The sequence below is a fragment of the Varanus komodoensis genome, unplaced genomic scaffold (genome assembly GCF_004798865.1).
Source record: "Varanus komodoensis strain SLA01 unplaced genomic scaffold, ASM479886v1 scaffold5, whole genome shotgun sequence".
Classification (NCBI taxonomy): Eukaryota; Metazoa; Chordata; class Lepidosauria; order Squamata; family Varanidae; genus Varanus; species Varanus komodoensis.
The window spans coordinates 6,080,444-6,102,257 of NW_025336087.1; the positions used below are offsets into that span (position 1 = coordinate 6,080,444).

The 21,814-nt window shown below is 42.6% G+C and overlaps 1 protein-coding gene across 9 annotated transcripts in view; it reads right to left on the bottom strand.

Moving 5' to 3' along the window:
- PDE4D (phosphodiesterase 4D) overlaps positions 1-21,814 on the bottom strand; it is a 666,530-nt gene that overhangs the window by 168,486 nt on the left and 476,230 nt on the right. The window contains exon 1 of one of the 9 annotated variants that reach the window (XM_044446044.1): positions 15,904-16,386. The exons of the other annotated variants lie outside the window; for them this stretch is intronic. Coding sequence (XP_044301979.1) covers positions 15,904-15,968 — 65 coding nt within the window. The 5' untranslated portion in view covers positions 15,969-16,386. Of the gene's footprint in view, positions 1-15,903; positions 16,387-21,814 lie in introns of those variants that run through there. 9 annotated transcript variants of the gene reach the window in all.

A 21,814-nucleotide genomic window follows, 5' to 3' on the forward strand; every position in this document is an offset into this window, starting at 1 on the left:
TAAGCCCAAACATATGTATTCCATGTGAATGCACCTGGAACAAGAGCCCTCTCCTCTATGCCTACTGGGAGCAATCCTGCCCCCTTCTGTTCAAAATGCATCTTTCGTTTGGGTCCTCCCTCCTTTTCATAGCAGAAAATTATACAAACAGCTAATCCCGCAGAGAGTTTATTATAAAGCTATCTTCTTTTCACTGCATTCATGATCATAGTGACTCGTTATGCTAAGAAATGACATTTAGAATGCTTCTAACACCATCCAGTTAGAATGGTCACTTTGCTTTGAGTCCATTATCTTTACGCTCTGAAATGAAATGTGCCATTATTTTTATAGGCATTTAGATGATTTAGCAAGGCATGCATTACTTTCCATTTGAACTTTCTGAACTATTTAACTGAAATGTTTTCCATTTCCAAGGCCACTTTTCACAGGCTCCCTGTGAAGAAAAATCACTTAATATGCCAGCAGCAAAATGCTTGCACCCTGTCCTTGCAAGCAGGAAAGGCCCAGCAAGACGTCTCCTAATCACTCCATAAGTCCAAACCTGAGCCTCGTAAACGTAACAAAAAGGAGACTGGGATTCTAAACAGTGAAGTTGAAAGGGCACCCATATACATCACTCTCCTCACTAGCAAAAATGCTCAGCAGTTTCCATTACTATAGTACCGCCACCACTGCATTCTTTCTATCAAAATGAAGGGAGGGGGTGAGCTAGTGCACCCCACGGGCACTTCCAGAGTTGTCTACATTCAAGCTGGTGGTGGTAAGAACTAGAACTAGCTCCAAAAAGCTATGTTGAATTTGCTTTCCTGCCAGATCTTCCTGCCTGAACCTTTTCCCTTTTTGGGTCATGTCTTCTTTTAAATCTGTTTATGATGTCTAGTAAATTTCAAATACTCAATATAACAACTAGTAATAATGCCAAGCATGATGCTGGGGTGTGTGTATGGGCAATACTCAATATTGCTGTGGAACTCCCACTCATTCTATTGAGCCAGTGGGACTCCCCTGTGTGTGTACAAATAACTAATGGTTCACAAATCAATCCTAGAAACAGGTAGAAACTAGGCAACCAGAGATGATTGAAAATGACCTGGAATGGGGCAGAAACTTCCTGACCCATCTTGATCTAAAAGCAAACAGAAAGTGTTCTCTCATTTTGAGTTGATTTTTCAACTACTAGTTCCTTCTCTTTTGATGCTAGAAACTGGCAGGAGATTCAGGACAGTTAAAAGCAAGTCCTGCACAGAGTGCACAGCTGAATTATGGAATTCACTTCCATGACAGGTAATGATGGGCACCAATTTGGATGGCTTTAAAAGAGGATTGGGCTACCTTGTGAAGAAGAAGAGGATGGTCAATGGCTGCTTGTGATGGGTACAGCCTGCCTCAGAGGTAGTATACTTATGTGAATGAGCTGATTAGGAATATGAGTGGGAACGTATGAGTGCTACACTGCTGTCCTTGTTGTAAATTTCCCAGAGGCAGCTGGTTGGCTACCATGTGAACAGAAGGCTGAACTAGATGGACCTTGGTCTGATCCATGACTGCTTTTCTTTTGTTCTTACCCTGTGTGTGTGTCACACACACAAAGTGATACAGGGAACATGTTGTTATTATTTGTACTACTGCAAGTGATTCATAAAAGGACTGAAGTGGTGGCAAATCCTTGGCAACTACCTAGGCCTCGTTAACCGACTAGCTCCACAACTGTTGCTTCATTGCAAAATAATAACAGGAGGGATCCAAGAAGTTGACAGCATGCAGCCATGATGGAGTCGCAAGGTTACAACTTGCCCAAAGATGGGAAGCAACACCAATACTGGAACTTTGACTTCACAGATGTTCTGGCGTGACTTGGAACCCTCCCTGCTCTCCAAAGACATTTGTGTAAATACGGGAAAGAAACAAATATGTAATGAAATGTTTAAAAAAAAATTTAAGACGTCAAAACCGTCATCAATAAAATATAGACTAAAGCAATCCTTAAAAAATAAACCATTACTGACTTGGAAGAACGAATGTTCTGAAAGTGCCAGCCTCTACTTAATGAATATGGATCCTATAAAGGAGCATGTCGAGAGCATGTTAAAAGGGCATGTTACTGCTAAGAGCATGCTGTCAGACTAGAAGCATCTGGCACACGCAACGCCATAATACTTGAAAGTCATTACACAGTCAAGGCTTTCGGAGAACCATTTGTCTTTCCCTACAAGACATTTCTTCTGCACTGCAGCCTCCACTGCTGACTCTCTTTCAAATTAAAGGCAAACACAGTTCGTAGCAGTAGAAAATGCAGCTGCTTATGAGTCTAAGGCTAAGATTCCAGGGAGGGCATCCCAGAGGCCATAGGATGTTTTTGAACACCCCCTCCAAGAGTGGAGGTGGAGGTGTGACCTCAGAGGAGATCTGCTCTTGAAATCCTCTTTCTCCCATCCATTGTGGAAACTTCCATGGCGCTTGCCTCTCCAGAGCTTGAGTTTCATCAATGGACAAGGCAAAAGGAGGGTGTTACACAGGCATGTCAGTATTTTATTGTTTTTATACTTAATTGTAAACTGCCCATAAATCTTCAGCTATGGGTGCTTACATATGAATAGATAAATAAAGTATCAGACCAAGGCTTGGACCATAGGTTTCAAAGGTATGTACAACACAATGCAGAAACCAGAGATGGGAATGAAGCTTGATTTGCATTTTACTATGAATAAACCCAGGTTGCACTCCTAAACTAAAACATGAACTGGAACATAATTTTCCTTCCATTTTCACACTTTTCCAAATTTTGCAATACTGTTCTTTCATCAAACTGTATTCCAAAAATGTGCATATTACAAAGAGCTACATGTACAAAATGCATATGAATGCTTATGCAATGAGAAATGCATATGAAGTTTCTTGCATATAAAAATGAAAATGAATTTTCATTCAGATTTTAACATATATCTATATCTACATCTCTCTAGCTCCAGAAATGCATGCAGAAATAGAACAGGATGAACTTGTGCTTGCAAATACAAGTTCCACTATGAGTGCCATTTTCTTGGTAGAAAGGCTGCATACAAACACAATTGCATGCTGTCTTCCTTTAAATATTTGTACGATATTTTGTACATTTAGCTGAACATATGGCATTTTAGTTTTTAACTCTCTGTTATCTGCCCAGAGAACATTCACTATTTGGTGGATCCAAAATACAATAAGCAAGCAAGCATGGAATTGTTACAGGAAGGGAGACAAATTCATCTGCCCCACAGAGTAATCAGGCCTGGATTTGCTGAATCTGACTTTCATGGCCCAGTGGATTATCTATCTGCACTACTTCCACTGATGGAAGTGCTGCCAGTAGACAATCCACTGGACCAGGAATGTTGGAATGACTGGATGGGCTTTTCCTGCCCCTTAAAGCTGAGCTACCCAGGTTTTGACTATGAAGGAATCCAGCATCACATTACATGGAGCATTCAAGAACGCACTGTTTTTGTCCTCCTTCACTTGGTGCAGCAAAATGCCTGCTATTCTCAAGACAAAGTACCTGAAAGCTGAGCAAGGCAAGCTTGATGTTGAAGTAGGAAGAGGAGGAGGTGGCAGAGGAGGAAACCACAACAACACACTGCCAGGCTTCCAGGACCTCAGCGGGCAGCAGCACTCAGCAGCACTATCACCATGGAAGTAAGTCCTGGTGATATCCTCTACGGGGATTTTCAGGAAGCTCAAGCAGCCAAGCAAGGTACAAGGACAGAAGGGGAAGTTTTTTAAAAAAGACAAGCCCCTCCCCTCAGTAAAGTAAGAACTGAAACCCTGCACCCTGAGAAATTTCACCAAAATTCTCACAGCCTTCCCACGATTTCCAGGTGCTATTTCTTCTTGCTCCTCCCAGCTATACAAACGACTGAAAATAAATAGGTAGACATATTTGGCACACTGCTAACCTGGAGAGCCCCACCAGAAGCGGCATTTGCTTCAGTGACAGTGGCTGGTGGGAGGCTTTAGAGCAGTTGCCTGCTGTTTTCCTCATCGAGTGGGAGCCCTACACCCATGCCTGCAGGACACGCGGCTCGCCACACGTGGGAATACAGGGCAGGCAGGAACAGCGGCAGCAAGGTAACAGGTGCAGGACAGGGACAGAGGTGCATGCTGAGCCCCCACAGGGGGTGAGAGAGCTTGTGCTGGGAATGAACGTACCTGGGGATCACACACGATGCTCAGACTGATTCATGAGAGTCAGTATAGAGAAGCAGAGTTTGGTGTTGCATAAGACTGTGGATGCTAGCTAACCTGGTCCTTTTATTCTTGCTCCCCTTCTTCCTGTCCCCAAGTAAACAGGTCATCTGCAGTGTTGCAGACTGGTACACATGAGCTCAAAGCAGCCCCCAAAGGCCACAGTGGATGAGTCAGAGAAGCAAGCCAATCGGCTGGGAATACTCTCTTAAGTCAGTGTCAAGGCTTTCCTTTATTCTTGAGTGCTTCCATTGAAGAAGACAGCCCTGTTCTAGTGTGTAACACAATTCATGTATTTTTATGGTCTTTAAGTCATGTGACTTCAATTTTGAGCAAATGGGAAGGGACCTTTTTAAAAGATTTTCTGTCCTCAGTCTACACTCTAGTTAAAGGTAAGTGTCCGTACGAATAAAGATAATGTAATCCCTATCGAAGAGACATCAGATGCAGTTAATGACAAGTACTGGAAACTAAATCTTAGATATATGAAGTAAAAATTAGTTGTGCTTACCTTTTCCTGGTAAGGAAATGGAAGGGGCTGTATATGCTAGCTGCATTGAGCAGAATATCCAATCTTTTGGATCCATGGGCACATTTGGGAATTTGAGAAGCTGCTGCAGATACCACCACAAAATCCTTAATTAGTGGATCATCACTGGCATCTACTTGTCCCAGCTAGGGATCTCAGGCTAGATCTTATTCAGCAAAAACTTGTGTTTCACATCTATTAGACATCACAATGTCTTTTAATAAGGTATTGCCTAATTTGGTCAGTAGCTGGTGGTGCAACAGAGCTAATGTTTCTTTTAAACATACGTTTTGGCAATGTCTAGTAGTTCCTTCTTTTGGGAAAGAAGTTACTATACAGCTAAATTGTGTACTAAGAAGTTACCATACAAATAAATTTTGTACTAGGACAGTCTTCAATATTCAATAGTGTATACGCCCTTTTAAATCACTTTACCTTTTTAATTAAAATTAACAAATGGTCAACAGAAACGGATTCTCCATGCCTTTTTGACAGCTAGAAGACTGATTTTATAGCACAGGAAGAATCAACACTGGCCTCCTATAATGCAATGGACTGAGAACCTTACAATGCTTCCAGAATTAGAAAAGGTGGCATTTAGACAACACTGTCAACCAGATGTTTATTTGGACAATTGATCTGCTTTTGTTGGACCCTACATATAATTGCAAGAAATTTCATGGATATCACACATATGCATCACTATAGGATTTTTAAAAAAAGTTTTGCAGGTGATCACAGGCACTGTATTAATAAACTCTTCTAAGTGCCATCAGACCATGCTGGGGGCCCATGGCATACAATCACCTGCAAATGCATGAAAGTTGCAGAGCCTAAGAGATGCTTATGTATGGCTGGAGACACATAGCCCTCCTCTTTCTGCCTACCACCAAGGACTCAGCCTTGTAAATCCAAGCCCACGAATAAGGGCTGTGGTTCACCCCTTCCCCAGACACACTGGGCAAGGAACATTTTCCCATGTGTGGAGATAGTACAAATTTGCAGCCATTGTGTGCTGGGGTTGGACCATCTCCCCCTTTGTTATTCCACTGTTAGCAAAAAAGCAGGGCAGAGCAACAGATCATTTCAGAATGAAATTCCTTCAGATTAATAATTAAGCAGCCAAATCGATCTTGTCTTAGCATGCAGCAAATAGACATGACTGAATATAAATTTGGAAACGGCCGTCACCAGCTCCTCAAATGTCACCTCGTGACTCAGCAAGAGTTTTGAATTGCTTTTTACGTACGTAAAGACACCACAATTTCAATACAGTGTTGCTTTGTGTTCTCCTTAATGCTTTTTTTACATCACTGAATATGTCCCTTATTAAAAGCATGTCTGTGCATTCTGTGCAGGGGGTGGCAAAGGAAGGGCAGAAACCAGCCAGTAACACATGGAAGGATTCCTTATTTCCATTTTGCACTGGGAAAATATGCTGTTTCTCTCTCTCTACCTTTCCTTTTCTGAGAGACCTTTCTGGGTCCTATTTTATTATGCTTTACTTTGGGTATTCTGAGAATGAACACAAAAACAAAGGAGAAGTGACTAAGGCAGCCTTCCACTTTTGAAAAATGCATGACGCAGACGCCGGGAGAACACATTAATATATAAATTACAGTGGCTTTAGTCATAAAAACTTGGTCTACACGCACAGCAGGATAAGAACAGGAAAAGGGTGATAAGAATCCTGAAGCTGTCAAATGGTCTTGGACATTTTGACTTTGCAAGAAGGGGACGGACACGGTGAAATGCATTCATGCATTTGTATCATACAAGCTTCCTTAGATGGGCTTGGACGCTGCCAGGGGTAATCAAGCACAGTGAAGAAATGGTTGGATTGGAAACTTTGTTCTTTTTTAATTGCAGGGAGATGCCTGCCCTAAAAAGAAAAGTGGGGGACACTGAAAAATGGCATTCTTCAATTTTCAATCTGAAGTTGTGCAATCTACCACCTCAAAATATGATCCTTTCTTCTACTGCATATGAAGTTCATCCATCTTTCACAGCACTTGAGTTACGGCTATAGGTGTAATGAATTAGGTGCTGTCACTAATCCCAATAACAAGGAATGCTCCAGTTCCAGAAGTACAGTAAACTTGGCTAGCTTTGAACTGAAACCAAAAGAAACCATTTCACAGTAGGAACCAAACTGTACTCCTAGCTAAACAAGATTAATGGTTTGATTCCCTCAATCTCTAAGTACATGATTTTCAAAACTGTTCTATCTTGGATTTGGTACCAGGTTTGAGGGACCACCAGGAAAGGATCCATTCAACCCCTGCCTGGTGAACTTACTCATGGAGGGAAGGTAGCAGAAGTAGAGACATATGTAGCTTCCTGATCCAGTGCTGAACCAAGAAAAGTGGGGAAAAAAATTGTTGTAGGCTAGGCAGAAACATCAATCCTGCTAGGATGGCTGCTTATGCACCACCAGAGAACGAGGGCAAAAGAGGTTTGCAGATTTGCATATGCTAATCCAAATGCATGTGTGCGGGTGCAAACTGTAATTGCTGTACTTTGCTTTAGCCACATTTTTCTTCCCAGAAATATCTCTTGATTCTTACGCTGATGCATCAGCCCTACCTTGGGTCTCAGAGGTACCATCTTTTACGTATAACAATTCTTTATTTCGAAGGACTGTCTGGTGCACTTCCAATTTAAAGAACTGCTGCCCATCAGCAAGGAGCACCTGAACAGCAGACAGAGAGGCCACCTGGTTGCAGTCCTCCACATTACGGTGAGACATACTGTACTTCTAATTCATTTGTAATACTCATTTCTGAATTTGGATCTGTACCTATAAATTGGCTGATGCCAACGTTATGCAAATCTCTGTCTTCTTTGGCCCTCTTTTCTGGCCATTCACGAGTGGCCACCCTGCAAGTGTGGAGAGGAGATGGTACCTGCCACAACCACTTGGTGCTTAAAACCTGAGAAGAAAAAAATGTTTACATAAAGCAAGCCACGGGGCTGGCATTGGGCCCATCATTCCAGATGCTGACTGGGACTGCCGCACACCTCACTGGGCCGTGTTGCTATTGTGCACAGCTACCAAGACTGCCATCCTTTTGACTTTTCATGTTCATATTTAATTCAGAAGGTCATTGTCTGCAAAAATACTGCTGTTCCTTCTCACAAATAATTCAGAAAGCAGCCGACACACTAGTGTCAAGCTCAATAAATCTGTGAATGCAGGAGAGGCTGGAGCTTTGCAATCACTGCTGATATATTTTGCAATACTGGATGGGTATTTCACCTACTCTTTTTGCCCCATGCAATGTATGTGTGCAAATACAACAACCAATTAATTGCAAAATGAGATGAAGAAAATATTCATTTGTCATCTGCAGAGGTGACCCTGTTATAAGGCAGTATCCTCAAGACCTGGACTAGGGTAATTATTGGTGTCGGAGTATGTTAAACACAGATTGTGCATCTCCATTTGTTTGGGATTTTAAAACTCAAATGTAAGTCTGCAACCCTCCCACGTTCCTGATTAGGACCACAGGGCATGTGGGTGGCTGGGGGCGGGGGGGGGAGGGTGAGCATTCCCCTGAAATTGGCACCACCAACACTGTATTTGCAGGAGAGGGCTGGGCATGGGAACTTCCCCTCCCTGTACCTTCAGTTCCAATCCACATCACCCTCTCTACTTACTTCTGAATGAAAAACAACACCAGATGTACTACATACTTTGTATTTAACAGAAGTAGTTTCACCCTCAATGGCAGCAGCAAAGGCACAATCAAAATTCTCCAAATAAGCTCTGATGAAATAAAGGCACAATACAAGAACAAAACATTTCCTTTCCATGGGTCGTATGTACTAGAAGTCACTGTGAGAATCAGACTTGGACCTAAGGGGCTTAAGTTCAAAATGCCACTAAGCCATGAAGTGGCTGTGGGTGGCCACAGGCCAGTGGCTCTCTTTCTCAGCTTAACTGATCTCACAATGATGTTGTGAGGATAAGAGGAGGGGAACCATGCTTGCCATCTGGAGCTTCTTCCAGGAAAGATAGGATATAAAAAGGTGGGCTTACTGAAACTGAGTTTTTTAAACTGTTTTAAATCTAAAGCATGCTAAAGAATGCATGTAATCTAATGCATTGAAGTTCACAAAGTGATCCTGGAAGAGTTAGTTAGAGTTAGTTAGAACGGTAAACCCTCATATGGGATTCCTTGTGGAGAGTTGATGTTCCATGAGTGAAATTACAGTAAATGATTTGACCATCTCAAAGAAACAAAGCAAAGCAAGACAACCCTGAGAATTCCAAACCATTCCATCTCTTCAGTAAAGAGACAAAGCCAAATGAGAGAAAACTGGAAAGATGCACGTTTCAGAGAAAGGCCAAAATGATCCCAAACTAGAAAATTGGCAGGGGCTAATGACATAAACATTCAGCAAGGAAAACTGTATCATGGGGGAGAGTGCACAAAATGATTAAGGGAAGTACCAGATGCTTGGACAGCAGATGGCTGGCTAAGTTGGGATGAAATAAGCTAAAGCTGTCCTAGGCCCCAGAAGGGCATTCCTTCCAGGACTCTGGAATCAGGAGTTCCACCTAGGCAGTGTCATTCTGAGATCATTCAAAATAGTTCATAGTATCAGCAGTAAAGGACCTAGGATCCACAGCTGCTAAGGAACCTGTGCTTGCTAGTCTGTGGATTAACCCAGATCTTGCTGGAACATCACTGGTATGCTGCCCCTGTCTTTGCTGGATTTGCAGGTGGCTCCTGCGAAAGCCACCAAGCCACATGGCTGTGGCACAGGCAAAGTGGGGAGAGGGGGGAATTAAGGGAGATGTGGCCGCAGTGAGCAACAGACATGCATTGTAACTATTTCTCAGGACAATTTGCTTCTGGTTTGGTTAGACCACTATAACTCTCAGAGTGAGCACTTGCACATTGCCAGAAGAAACATAAATGCAACTCAGCACAAAAAGAGGGTTTGCATAAAATTTGCCTGTGCTAATTTACCATTATAAACACGGTAATTTAGAGATAATTATGTCCCTTCATAGCAATGCAATACATCTCACCAGTGTCAAGTGATCAGTCTGCTGACCAGATACTAACTATGGATAGGCAACTTCAAGAGCCCTGCTTTACTTCTCAGCATTTTTCTCTTTTAACTGTACTGGGCAGCCATTCAAATATAGGCCAAGCTTCAAAAAAGGAGGATACGTGGCCACCCTATAGTGTGCTCTTTTACACAACTGAAGCATAACTTTATGCACATATTTTATTTTAAACAAAAATAAATAAATTGTAAAGCATGGCCAATATTCATGGCCTAGGTCTGTGGATACCTCTACTATGAATACAAAGTGATTTTGGAGATTCACCAGCACAGTTATTACACATGAAATATCTCCAGGAGTTTGCACATGTGTCAATGCAATGCATTTATATAGTATTTTTAATTACAAACTATTTTTCAAAGTTTATGGTTTGTGCTTTGTATCTCTCAGTAGCACTGTCAGTGAATAAACCCAGTACTTGATGAAACATCATTTGGCTATGTTTTTTCCTTTTTCATAAATTGCTGAACTGTCCATGACAATACAATGATTCCCTTGCAGAAACAAGAATTTGTCAAGATCCTATCCCAGCTCCCTATCCCTTGGATCACAGTGGCCTTCACTATGGTTGGTGGGGCTATTAAGAGAAGTCAGCTCAATTCTAACTTTCTGCCTTTCTTTTTCAGACAACTACACTTCCAAATATGTCCTGGATAGACAACTGTACAAAAGGCACTGGATATAAGTTCCCATCAACCCAAGCCAGCATGGGCAATGGCTGGGAATGTAGGCCCAAATATCTAGAGGACACCATGTTAGGGAAGACTGTTTTAAACTGCCTCCCAAAGGAAGACAGTTGTGGACCAAAAATATGAAGTTATAACCTCTGCTAGCAAGAAATGAATATACAGAATATTTTATTCATTTTAACAACAATCTTGGCAGACATATCAGTCACATGTATTTCAACTTTCTTCTGAATCAGCAAGAACGAATTAAAACAATGATTCCCAAATATTTAGAACATAATCCAGATGCATTTTAGTTCTATCCATGTCTGTGGGAAGGTTAAGTATATGGCTGAACATCTCTACTAGTGAAATCAAGCCGACTTTAAAAGCGTTTTACTTGATCTGAATCATTCCTAGCCTTACTTGTACCTAGAAAGCAGAAAAATTATCTTTCAAGCTGGATGTGCCATCAAGATAGTTCTCTAGTCAATATAAAGGTTCAAAGATAACAGTAATTCTTCTTATTAATCTACTGCTCAATTTACTTCCACATTTGTCACTTCATGCATGAAAAGTCTCTTTCCAATCACATAAAGCCACACAAAATTGAGAAGGAGGTCCAAACCTAGGTTTCGTCTGAGCATGCTGGTTTTGACTATATAGATGGCTTTATTTTATGTAAGAGAGCATTCAAATATCTTATCTGTTGTTTACAGTGGCACAGTCTTGATGACCGTTCATTTTACAAGTCAGTGAGCATTAACTAAATACTCACAAATGGCACACTGAGTTCCCTGTTCGCAACACCCATACTGTGAGACAACAGGATAATTTATTCAATTTCAGTTTCACCTGTTTTCTTATTCAACACAAGCTTCAATATGCTGTTGACAGATGCATTATTCGAGCAATATGCATACAGTACGGTATCCTATGCTGCAGCTAGTTCTAACTTCATTGAAACCTTGAAGCTGGATGCCCATTAGTTGTAGAGTGGAAGATGCAAGTCACAGATTTGTCTGCTTGCTGGAACAGACAGATAGGATCTATGCAACTGAAGAAATTATGCATTCCATGTTAGAAGTATCCAACCAGCACCATACACGTAGAATGACAAGGGAAAGGAAAAACATTGTGCAAAATAATGTTGGGCAACATAAAATGAGAAAAATCACTAAAAAAGAAGGCATACCGTAAATTAGAAGATATCGGCGTCAGCAGACATTAAAGACTAGGATTATATGGGCTTTGTAAAGTCCGCTCTATCCTTATTTTGTAGCTTTTTAGGGGCTTTTCATTCCATTGTCCACTGTTAAAGAATGAGCTTATATGCATTTGTCCAAATTTTCATTTCTGGAAATGCATAAGCCCCCAAATAGGCAAATCCTCCCAAGTTCACATTTATATTATTTAGTCTATGTGGGGAATGCACATTTTCACTTTCACAAAATTTTCTATGCCTAATTTGTGTAAAATAATGGACAGTAAAGTGATGGTCTGCAAGCCCACTGAATCCATACAACTCGGCAAAAAGTGGCAAACTGCAGAATCCATGGGCTTGGATTCAGACAACTGAACTTATTTGAGTCTTTCATGGATTTCTGCAATGTCCCTATTAAGTACATAGCTCACAGATATGCCTTTTTTCCGTTTTTACTTTAGGCTCTTCCCATTACCACATTCATTTTATTGCATCGCATTCATAAATATTTTTAGGCTACCTGTCATGCACAGCATGTCCAGGCAGTTTACAACGTTGAAATTACGCTGCAATCATTAATTAGGTTAACATAATGACTATACAATAAAAGCATTAAACCAGTAGCAGTGTTTTTTTTAAATCACAAAACAGACACATAGCAAATGCCAAAAGTATTTGTATGTACGTTTCTCCGTGGAAAAGTCTTGGCTTGAATTTTATCGGGCATAAGAGACAAATCAATCCATCTAGTCTTTTTTAGCTGCTATGACTCCCAAAGGTGCTGCCTTCCCTCTGTCTGGGCAAGAAAAAAAAATCTAGGGCAAGAAGAAAAATTCCATGGGCCTGATTTAAATTTAGGACCTGCAATTTCTGTTGCAAAACAGTGACCCAAGTAATTTCTCTAAAGATGCTGCACAGACAGAGAACATGGCCCTTAAAGTTTAATGGCCGGTTACTTCTATGGGAATGAATACAGAAAGTATCTGGCAAACTACAGGTGGTCACTCACTTCAAACTCCTATAAATAAATAATCCCTTACCTTTTGTACCTCAAAATCAGCACGAACCATTGCTCAACCAGCCTGTCCCACCCTGGCAAGTTTCAAAGCAATCCTCGGAACTATGTTCAACGTTATAGAGCCAAGCCCCATGCTATTTTCTGGTTCTATCTGAAATGTGATTCACATTCTTCTGGTTCACCCTCAATATCCCTATGAATGCATGTGTTACGTTCAGTTCTGGAAGAATAAAGCCACACAGGTAAACGGTGATATCCTGAAGTACCAGGTCAAAATGGATAGTTTGGGGGAGGCTGAGGAGGGACTAATAGCACAAGAGTCACACACCCAATGATCTACAGCTCTCAAGGTGCTGAAGCACCACTGCTGCCATGGGGGAGGGGGGTCTTTGTGGAAAATAAATTATTTGGCAGGCTAGGATGAAGGCTAAGATGAGGCTGGGTCTGTCATTTCTCCAGGGAGAACCTATGAACATCAAGATCATGCTGGTTTTCTGGACGTGATGTTCACTTTTAAAGGTATCTTTGTGCTGGCAGGGGAGGTTTAAACCATTCCATCTCTGCACACTAACCGGGGGGAGGGGGAATCAGCAGGGAGAATACATGGGAACATTTCTTTTTGTGTCTCTGTGTGGCAGAAGGGAGTGTATGTACCTGCAGCCCCTGATGTCCCAAATATTGACCACCCCCTGGTTATAACAAAGAACTTATAAATGATACATCAGAATATGAGAAAGGTTTGCCTTTATTTCCAGATACACATTTGCCTGCATGTTCAATTACCTAGGAAATGTCAAAAACGTTTCAATTATGGGGTGCACTCTATGCTTATAAATGGCAGGTTCATAACTGAATGAAACTAACCATAATTTGTCACAGTGAGGAATGCTTTTACTTACTTCCATCTACTTCCTCAGGCTAGGCAAACTGCCTTGGACCAAGGTGACCTCTTCAGAGTGCACATAAAACTGTTTCTAACAAATTGGTGGGCTTATCAGTTACAATCCAATTATGCACATGAGTAAAACAAAGAATTGTGCAATAGTATCAGTTTGCTGTAAAAAGTAGGTGTTATGAAAAATACAATAACTGAAATTCTGCAATATTATCAAGCTACTAAAAAAATAAAGAACTAGGTGTAAGTACAGGAAAAAAGTGAGGGAGAGAATTGTGTTGTTTTTTGGGGTCACAGCTTTCTTTTTAATAGACAAAAACTTTTAAGACAGAGTGCTCTGGTTTGCACAATACAGTGAAACTATCCATAACATCAGCTGGGTATTTTGCCTGAACAAGGACCGAAGACTGCAATGTTTGGTCTATGTTACTCAAGAAGTTGCTCCTTTGTGCTTTTATAGTCGAAAGCTGGCAAAAATTTCCTAAGAGATTACTGATGGTGCTGTCTTAAGCAACTGCTGTAATTTAACTAAATTCTTTGTGACGTCACAGCCGAAACATGATGCTTACATAAAGTCAGGGTTAATGACTCACTTTAATTTCATTATTAGCGTTGCTTTGAATATCCTGCTATTACTACTTCATAAAAATAGTTGTGGATCTTATTACAGTGTGTATTAACATAGCAGCATTGTGGCTTCATCCAAGGTTGACTGCACCTTAGATAAAATATGGAAGGCTGCATTAAAAGGCCTAAATGTGCAATCCTATGCATCTGTAAACAGAAGAAAGTCCTACAACTCCCAGCATGGCGGGTTGGGGAATGCTGGGAGCTGTAGTACTCTTTCTTTCTCATTTTGAACTTGCACAGGATTGTGCTCTAAGTCAACAACTAGAAAGATACACAAAAAATGCTCAAAAATGTCTGCGGGAAACTAAATGGCACAAGAAATACCAAAATGCCTTTTTGAGGCAAAAAGTGAAATAAATCCCATGATCTTGATATAATGCAACCAAAAGTGTGTTGACTTGTGCATGCAGCCAAAAGTTTGATATAAACAAAAGTGATAGAATACTAGAACATCTAGGTATATGTCACGATGTGTCCACAGGGCATAGCAGCAGCGGAACTGCTCTTCTTGGGCAGGCATCCTGGAAAGCCTTATAATTTATAGAACTGTCACATAAAATGGGCTACAACTGGGCCAGTGAAGAGGAAACGGATGGTGCAGTCCTATGCATAGTTACTCAAAAGTAAATCCAACTTTGATCAATAGATCTTACTTCTAAACTGGCGATTATAGAACCGCAACCTGAAAAGCAGAAACATTATTACTAACTCTGGGTGCAAACAAACGGGAAAACAAAAATTCCTTCAGTCGCCAGCATTTTTCATACAGTATTGAGCTGTAAGGCAGTTTTGCGTCTAAACACTCATAGGATTGTGGCCTTAGCAATAGTGCTTTGAAGTGTTCCATGTCCTTCCTCTGTATTATCTAGTTATAATCCTTATAAGGACCTAGTTAGAGAAATCAATATTGTCATCCCCATAGAGTGGATGGCATGGGAATACCTGCGGCTAAGAGAGGATGACTTATCTAAAGCCTAAGTAATGGCAGAGCTAAGATTTGAACCGGGGACTTCATAATCAGAAACTCATTCCCCTGCAATGTAATCTTATGCAGATTTACTTAGATGTTGGTTCTGTTGAGTTCAATAAAGCTTACTCCCAGGTAAGTGGGTGCAGATTGGAATAGAGATACATGGAATTGTGCTGTTAGCCGTTATGCTAATCCAGGCCTACTTGGGAAAAAGAAAGGAAAAACACACTGCTATTTTTCCCACTATTTTTTTTTTCTGGAAGAAAGTACCTAAGATAAAATCTCTCCTCCCCAGTTAATAAGGTCTGTCATCACTTGATCTATGAAATGCGGAGGAAACAAGGCCAAAGAGGCATGCGCACGCACACACACCGCTAGAAACTGCTGCTTCGATTCACCCTTCAAGAGGAAAATCCACGAAGTTTTTCACGGGGCAGCAAATGTTCTCATTCAAATCAAGCAAGCCAATGCATCCCGCCACCTCTGCAAATGGAGCATTAGGGAGAGCTGGAGCAATGGTGATTCCCGTTTCGGCTTAGCCCTGCATCCACGCCGCTGCGGGCAATATGCACATTTTACTAACGCACAATAAGCAAGAGCTTGGGGCATTTGGGTAGAGCGAGAGAACGGCAGAATCAGAGGAAGGGGTTTGGGTGGGGAGGTGGGAAGAGAACCACCACATTACCAAGTTGCATCTGCGGTCCTTAAGGAGCTGGTGGAGCGGGATCTTGGCTTCATAACAATGCTCATCTTGCAAAGAAATTCCCAGGACTTTTTAGGAGTGAAACTTCAGTCGTCCTCACACCCCGGTGGCCGCACCAGCGCATATTCCACGGGCAACGGAGGCTTGCCTGAGAAACGCACGCTTTGGGGAGCACGTCCCCCTCCTGGTAACAAGCGGGGTTTGCTCGCGAGGAGCCCTCACGTCCCGGCGCTCGTCGCCGCGCCTCCCTGCATGTAAGCCAGCGCGGCTTTGGAAGTGACAATGCCGCTCGCTCCTCGCTCTCTCCCCCCTCCCACTCGCCGTGCATTGCCGCGGGAGGAGGAACAGTATTTTGAACCTATTCTCCATCCAGGTCACATGGGAAGCTGCCGAGCAACCGAAAGAAGCCTCTTGATCATTTCGCGCTGCCCCCCTTTGCTCATTCTCAACCCTATAATAACAGGTTTAAAGGTCAGCCACATGCTAAAAGTGTGGATGGGCGGTGAAAGGAAGCGAGGAAGGCGGCCGGCGGAGTCCCAGTCAGGAAGGTGCGAAACGAAAAGGAAAGAGCAGAAGGCAGCAGCTGCGTGAGGCCCTGCTCGGGTCAAGGCGAGGATCGCTCGCACGCACGCAGCGCGCCCGCGCTCTTCCCTCCGTCCCCTGCCCCCTCGCTCTGCCTCGCCGGCGGGAAAGCGGCGGGAGGAGCGCGCGGCAGCCACAACCGAGGGGCTGCCGAGGGGCATGTGCCCCGGGGCGCCCCTCCCGCTGCTTCGAGAAAGGGGCGCCTCAACTGCAGCCCGATTCTCATGTTCTCCGTCCCGCGCGCACACACGCAGAGGGAACTGCGGTGCATTATACAGTGTGGAAACTTGGCGCATTATGCGCAGCACGATCCCTGTCCTTTTTTGATATCATCGTTATTATTAGGCTTCACTGAGTTCAGTGGGGCTTAGCCACAAATAAACGTGCATTTAGGTTTGCAGCCCAACCCGTTTCGTACATTGGAGAAGCTGAACTGCGTGCGCTGCTCAGCTCCAGATGCCCAGAGCTTATCCTCCCAAACAGCGAAACCATCCAGCCAATCACTCACCGTTCAGGCTCCCTGCCTGAAAAGCACCCCCCCCTTCGGAAATGATCTGATTTGATAGGTTCATGCATTTTCCTGTTTACAGTAACATTCCATTTATGGCCGAGGCTATGCCCATTTACCTGGTGGGGGTTACTTCTCCCATTGGCACGTATACGATTGAACTGAAAAGTGTCTTTGTGCATGTGCAAAGAGTCACTGAAAAGTGACTTTGTGCATGTATTTTTATTTGTTTATTCAAAGAAGCGATGCTCTGGATTTGTTTTTAACATGAAGACGAGTGTCACCCACAAGTGATGACATGCAGAGAGTTCCGTTATGCAATAGTCCAAAAGCAGTAGCTTGCGTAGGGCAGGGGATTGAGCAATCATTCAGAAAGCAGCAACTTGGGGAATGAAAGCAAATTCCTTTTCACATGGTGTTCAGATAAAAAAACATTTGGACGAAGACGTGTTCATCCATACCTATTAATCTCACCCAGTGTCAATCAAGGCTGCCAAGGCTTAATGTAAGGGCCCCCAAACATGGACCATGGTCTGTACGCACGACGCACTGACAACAGTCATTCTGCCTGCCCTCCAGGCTTATGCCAATCAACTGTAGGCAAATTGTTCCATTGCAGCAGAAGGAAGGTAATGAGGCCTGATGCCACACACTCTTTTTATTGGGCTTGCAAGCCTTTCTCTTAGCAGGGCAGATGCTTAGGGATTTGCAAAGGAATCCCAGCTCCAAAAGAACAAGTCCAACAAAAGAATGCGAAAAACTGGGTAGCCGAGAGGCCGTGAAAATAGCTAGTGCTAAGGATCAGACTAGGCAATATGGACGAAATACATAAGCAAGCATTCCAGTGGATTTGTTGTTTTTGTGGATTTAAAAAAATACGGGAGGGATTGCTTAAACCTTTCCCCATGCACCATTTTCCTCATTAAAATCATCCTCCCCAGTTGCTTTTCTGATCAAAGCTTCTCCCCAAGCTGGACAAGATGCCTGCATGTTTCTCCTTATCAGGCAAAAGCAGCTGAGAGGCAGATTTTGATTCAGTAAATGACCCACAGCGAAAGGGTTTCATTTCCCCTTTCCAGCACAGCACGGACTGGATTCACAGCTGTATTTCAGTTTTACAAGAATGCATTAGGACACTGTCCCTGCATCTCCTACATACAGCCAAGATTGCCCATAAATGTCTTTTCCCCAGTAGGATTATTTTGCAGCAGGGTTATTATAGACTATGTTGAAGGTTGGAATACAACCATTTTAGGAGACTGTTTTCCAGTCTGTGCAGAAGTTGAGTCAATCGTGTATTGTGTGGTCCAGCCAGAGACATCTTCATGCAACCAACTTCGTAGTCATATTTAATGAATACTAATTGTTAGCATCTGTTATAGCCACTCCACACAGAAACTGTGCGGCAGCTCTGGAAGATGGGCCAGCCCCAAGACAGCAGAGAGGATGATGAGGCTGAGATACTACAGTGTGCAGATTCCATGCTAGGGGTCCTTAGGAATGGGATCTAAAATAAAACAGCCAGTATCATAATGTTGCTGTGGAGCCATAACATTTGAATTAGAATAGTAGGGTTGGAAGGGGCCAGAGGGCCATCAAGTCTAACTCCCTGCTCAGTGCAGGACTCCATATAAACCACCCCTCTCAGATGGCTGTCCAGTTGTTTCCTGAATGCCTCTAGAGTGGAAGAGCTCACGACCTCCCTAGGTCATTGGTTCCATTGCCATATTGCTCTAACGGCCAGGAAGTTTTTCCTGATGTTCAGCCAGAATCTGGCTTCCTGTAACTTGAGCCCGTTATGTCTTGTCCTGCCCTCCGGGATGATTTAGAAGAGATCCTATCACTTTTCTGTGTAGCAACCTCCCATGCACTTGAGGACTGCTATCATATCATATCATATCATATCATATCACTGCTGCCCTGTCTCAAAATGGCCAGATGTTGTACTGGCAGGGGACAGTCCTCTATCTAACAGCCTGCTGAGTCAAAATCTGGCGTATATTCAAAGAACCCTGAGAAGGGAGAGCAGCAGGGCACCTGATCATCTTCAGTGGGCACCTGGACAGCAGGCTGAGCAGCTACATGAGACACCTGGTCCTGGTCTTCTTCAAGGTAAGGTGCATTACATTTTCATTAAAGTCATAATTCCAATTTTGTGCCTTGATGTCTACATGCAGATACTTTGTTCTCTTTTATCTCCTTTTCCCCCTCTTTGGAATGAGGAGTAATGGCTAATATTGTAGAGCTTCAGAGGGAAAAAAAAGACAAACACTGAGCAGCAGGTTGGAGCAACTCCACTACAAGGAGATAATTTGCAGCTTGTTAGTTTTCTCCACTGTCTTCTCCAGTGGGTCTTGCCAGTTTGGGAGGGGGAATGTGAGTAATGTTGAACATAACGGAGAAGTATAAAATTATGAATGGCTAGAAAGAAGAGAAGACTATTTCACCTGTGCCCTGAGCATGAGGCTTCTGGCTGGCCATAGTGGGAAAGAGTGTGGTCCACTAGACTGACCTTTGGTCTAATGCAGCAGACTTGATGCATTCAGGCATAAGGTTATCAGAGGATTGCATAGCACAGACCTCCCCAGTCTGGTGCCCTTTAAATCTGTTAATCTGTTGGACTGCAATACACACTAGTCCCATGGCCAATGATTAGGGATAGTCCAAAACAACTGAATGGCAGCAGGTTGGGCAAAGTGAAGATGGTAGTCAGAAATTGGTTGGTACGTAGCTTAAGGCACAATCCCATGTGGCTTTAGCCAAAAAAGAAAAAATCCTAGAAATGGTCCTCCAAGCCATTATAATGCACTAGCTCTAGCCTTAAATGCTAAAGCAACCTACTGGATTGGGTCCTTCCTACGGAGATGATCAGGGCCTGGAATAATATGTCAGTGAGAAGTCCAAATACAAATGTGTGCGGTCAACATCTAAATCTTTCTAGAAGAGAGAAGCTGGCAGGAGGAAGAGTGGTGAGTAATAAACTTTCTCTAGCTCTAAAGTGCAATTTTGGAACACATACGGTACATTTGTGAAGAAAAAGGCATTTAAACAAATCGTTTGAAGGATCTATAAAACTGTGGTGTTAATTATATATAATTAGCACAGTCCCCCTTCCCCCTACACACACTGCTATGTATACTGATGCGAAGGTTGACCTTTCACAGCATAGCAACAATTTTTCAAGGCCTGATGTGTGTGTTTTATTCCTTGTAGCTTTGCAGCATCTTTTATTGTAGCTTGCAAAAGCCTATTCTTAAACAATTTAAAAACTATTCCAAAGGTTAAGACAGTTCTTTGGATACCTACTTGCAAAATCTGGTTTATTTCATAAAAGTTTCCAAAATCCATGACATTTAAAATAAACACAGAATAGTGTGCATTAAAGATAAGATTTGTTTTAAATCTAGGAGTGGAGATGGGGGTGGCAGATCGGATTGCTTGCCTGTAGCCTGACAGTCTTGCTTACTACTTCCAACAACCACAGCTTCCTATTTGGTTTGGGTTATTTCTAAACCAAGCCCATGGAATGTGTTAGTAACCATTTTTTCCTTACAGTAACCTGGCATGCACAGTCTTGGCTCAGTAGCTATTTTTTTAAAGACCAAGACTTAAAGCTCTTACCAAAAGGAGAGAATTGGAGGTGGGGGGAAAGTGAGAGAGAGCGAAAGAGCGAATGAGAGAGTCAGTCAGTCCAGGAGAAAGTACATCGTTTCTTTTCACATAATCTGAATAGATTTTGGTCTTTCTTTAATAAATCACTGTTTAGTCACATTAATATTCTCTGAAGCAACTTAACATTAGCAATTGTAACCAACTGGAGCCTCCTCAGATACACTGTGCAGAGTAGGTGTCACAGCAAACCTGAGGAGCTGCATTGGCCAGGCTGATGCTAAGATGCCGTCTGGAAGCCGGGACGATGCGGAGCCCCAGAGCGTCCAAGGCTACAGATGGGTGTCCCATTCCCTGCGATGAGGTCAGAATGCAGGGTCAAGCAGCCTCCTGAGCCTTGCCATCTTTGAGTTCAGGTATAAAACTGCATGTCCAAATGATCTGCCATGCTTTGCCTTAGGAGGAGAAGACTCTGCTTTTCTGTCTGTGTTGGAATCAGAAGGTCACATACTTTTCTCTTGCCCAGTGCTGATTCATTTTGTTCCTCTTTTGCTCAGCAACGATACTTACTGGATCATGCCCATCTTATACCAATTTGGCTGCAATGCCCTATTTCTAAATTCCTCCTGCTATCTTGCAATCTGGCATCAAATGGCAGCTACGGTGGCTTATATCATTAAAAACAAATCGAAGATGACAAGGAAACTTTAAATGCAAGATTAAGCCATTTTTAAAAATCATGACCCACAACAAAAATGCACTTGGTTTTTACTAGCTTTCCTAATCCTTCAGACAAACGCTCAGGAATAACTTCATCAGTTGCCAGTGTAATTCAGCAGTAGTTTACAAGAGAGACCTAAAGCTAAATCATTTTACATCCAGTCACCTTTACATCCAGTCACCTTTTCCAGGATACACCTCTACCACTTCTGACAAATCTCCATCTCCTTTCCCAATGGTCCATCAACATTCCACAGCCTCTGAGAATGCTCTGTCGTCAGTGGATATTTCTAAGAGTATGCATGCATGCATGCATTCTCCAGTCACGTGGCTGGCTGATGAATGCTGGAAGTTGCGGGACTTTTTCCAGGCTCCACATACACAGAATTCCCCTGCAGAAGATCTATATCCTGTACAGATCCCTTTAGTTGAGTGATGCTTGAGGTGGCTTACAACAGATTATAAACACACGTG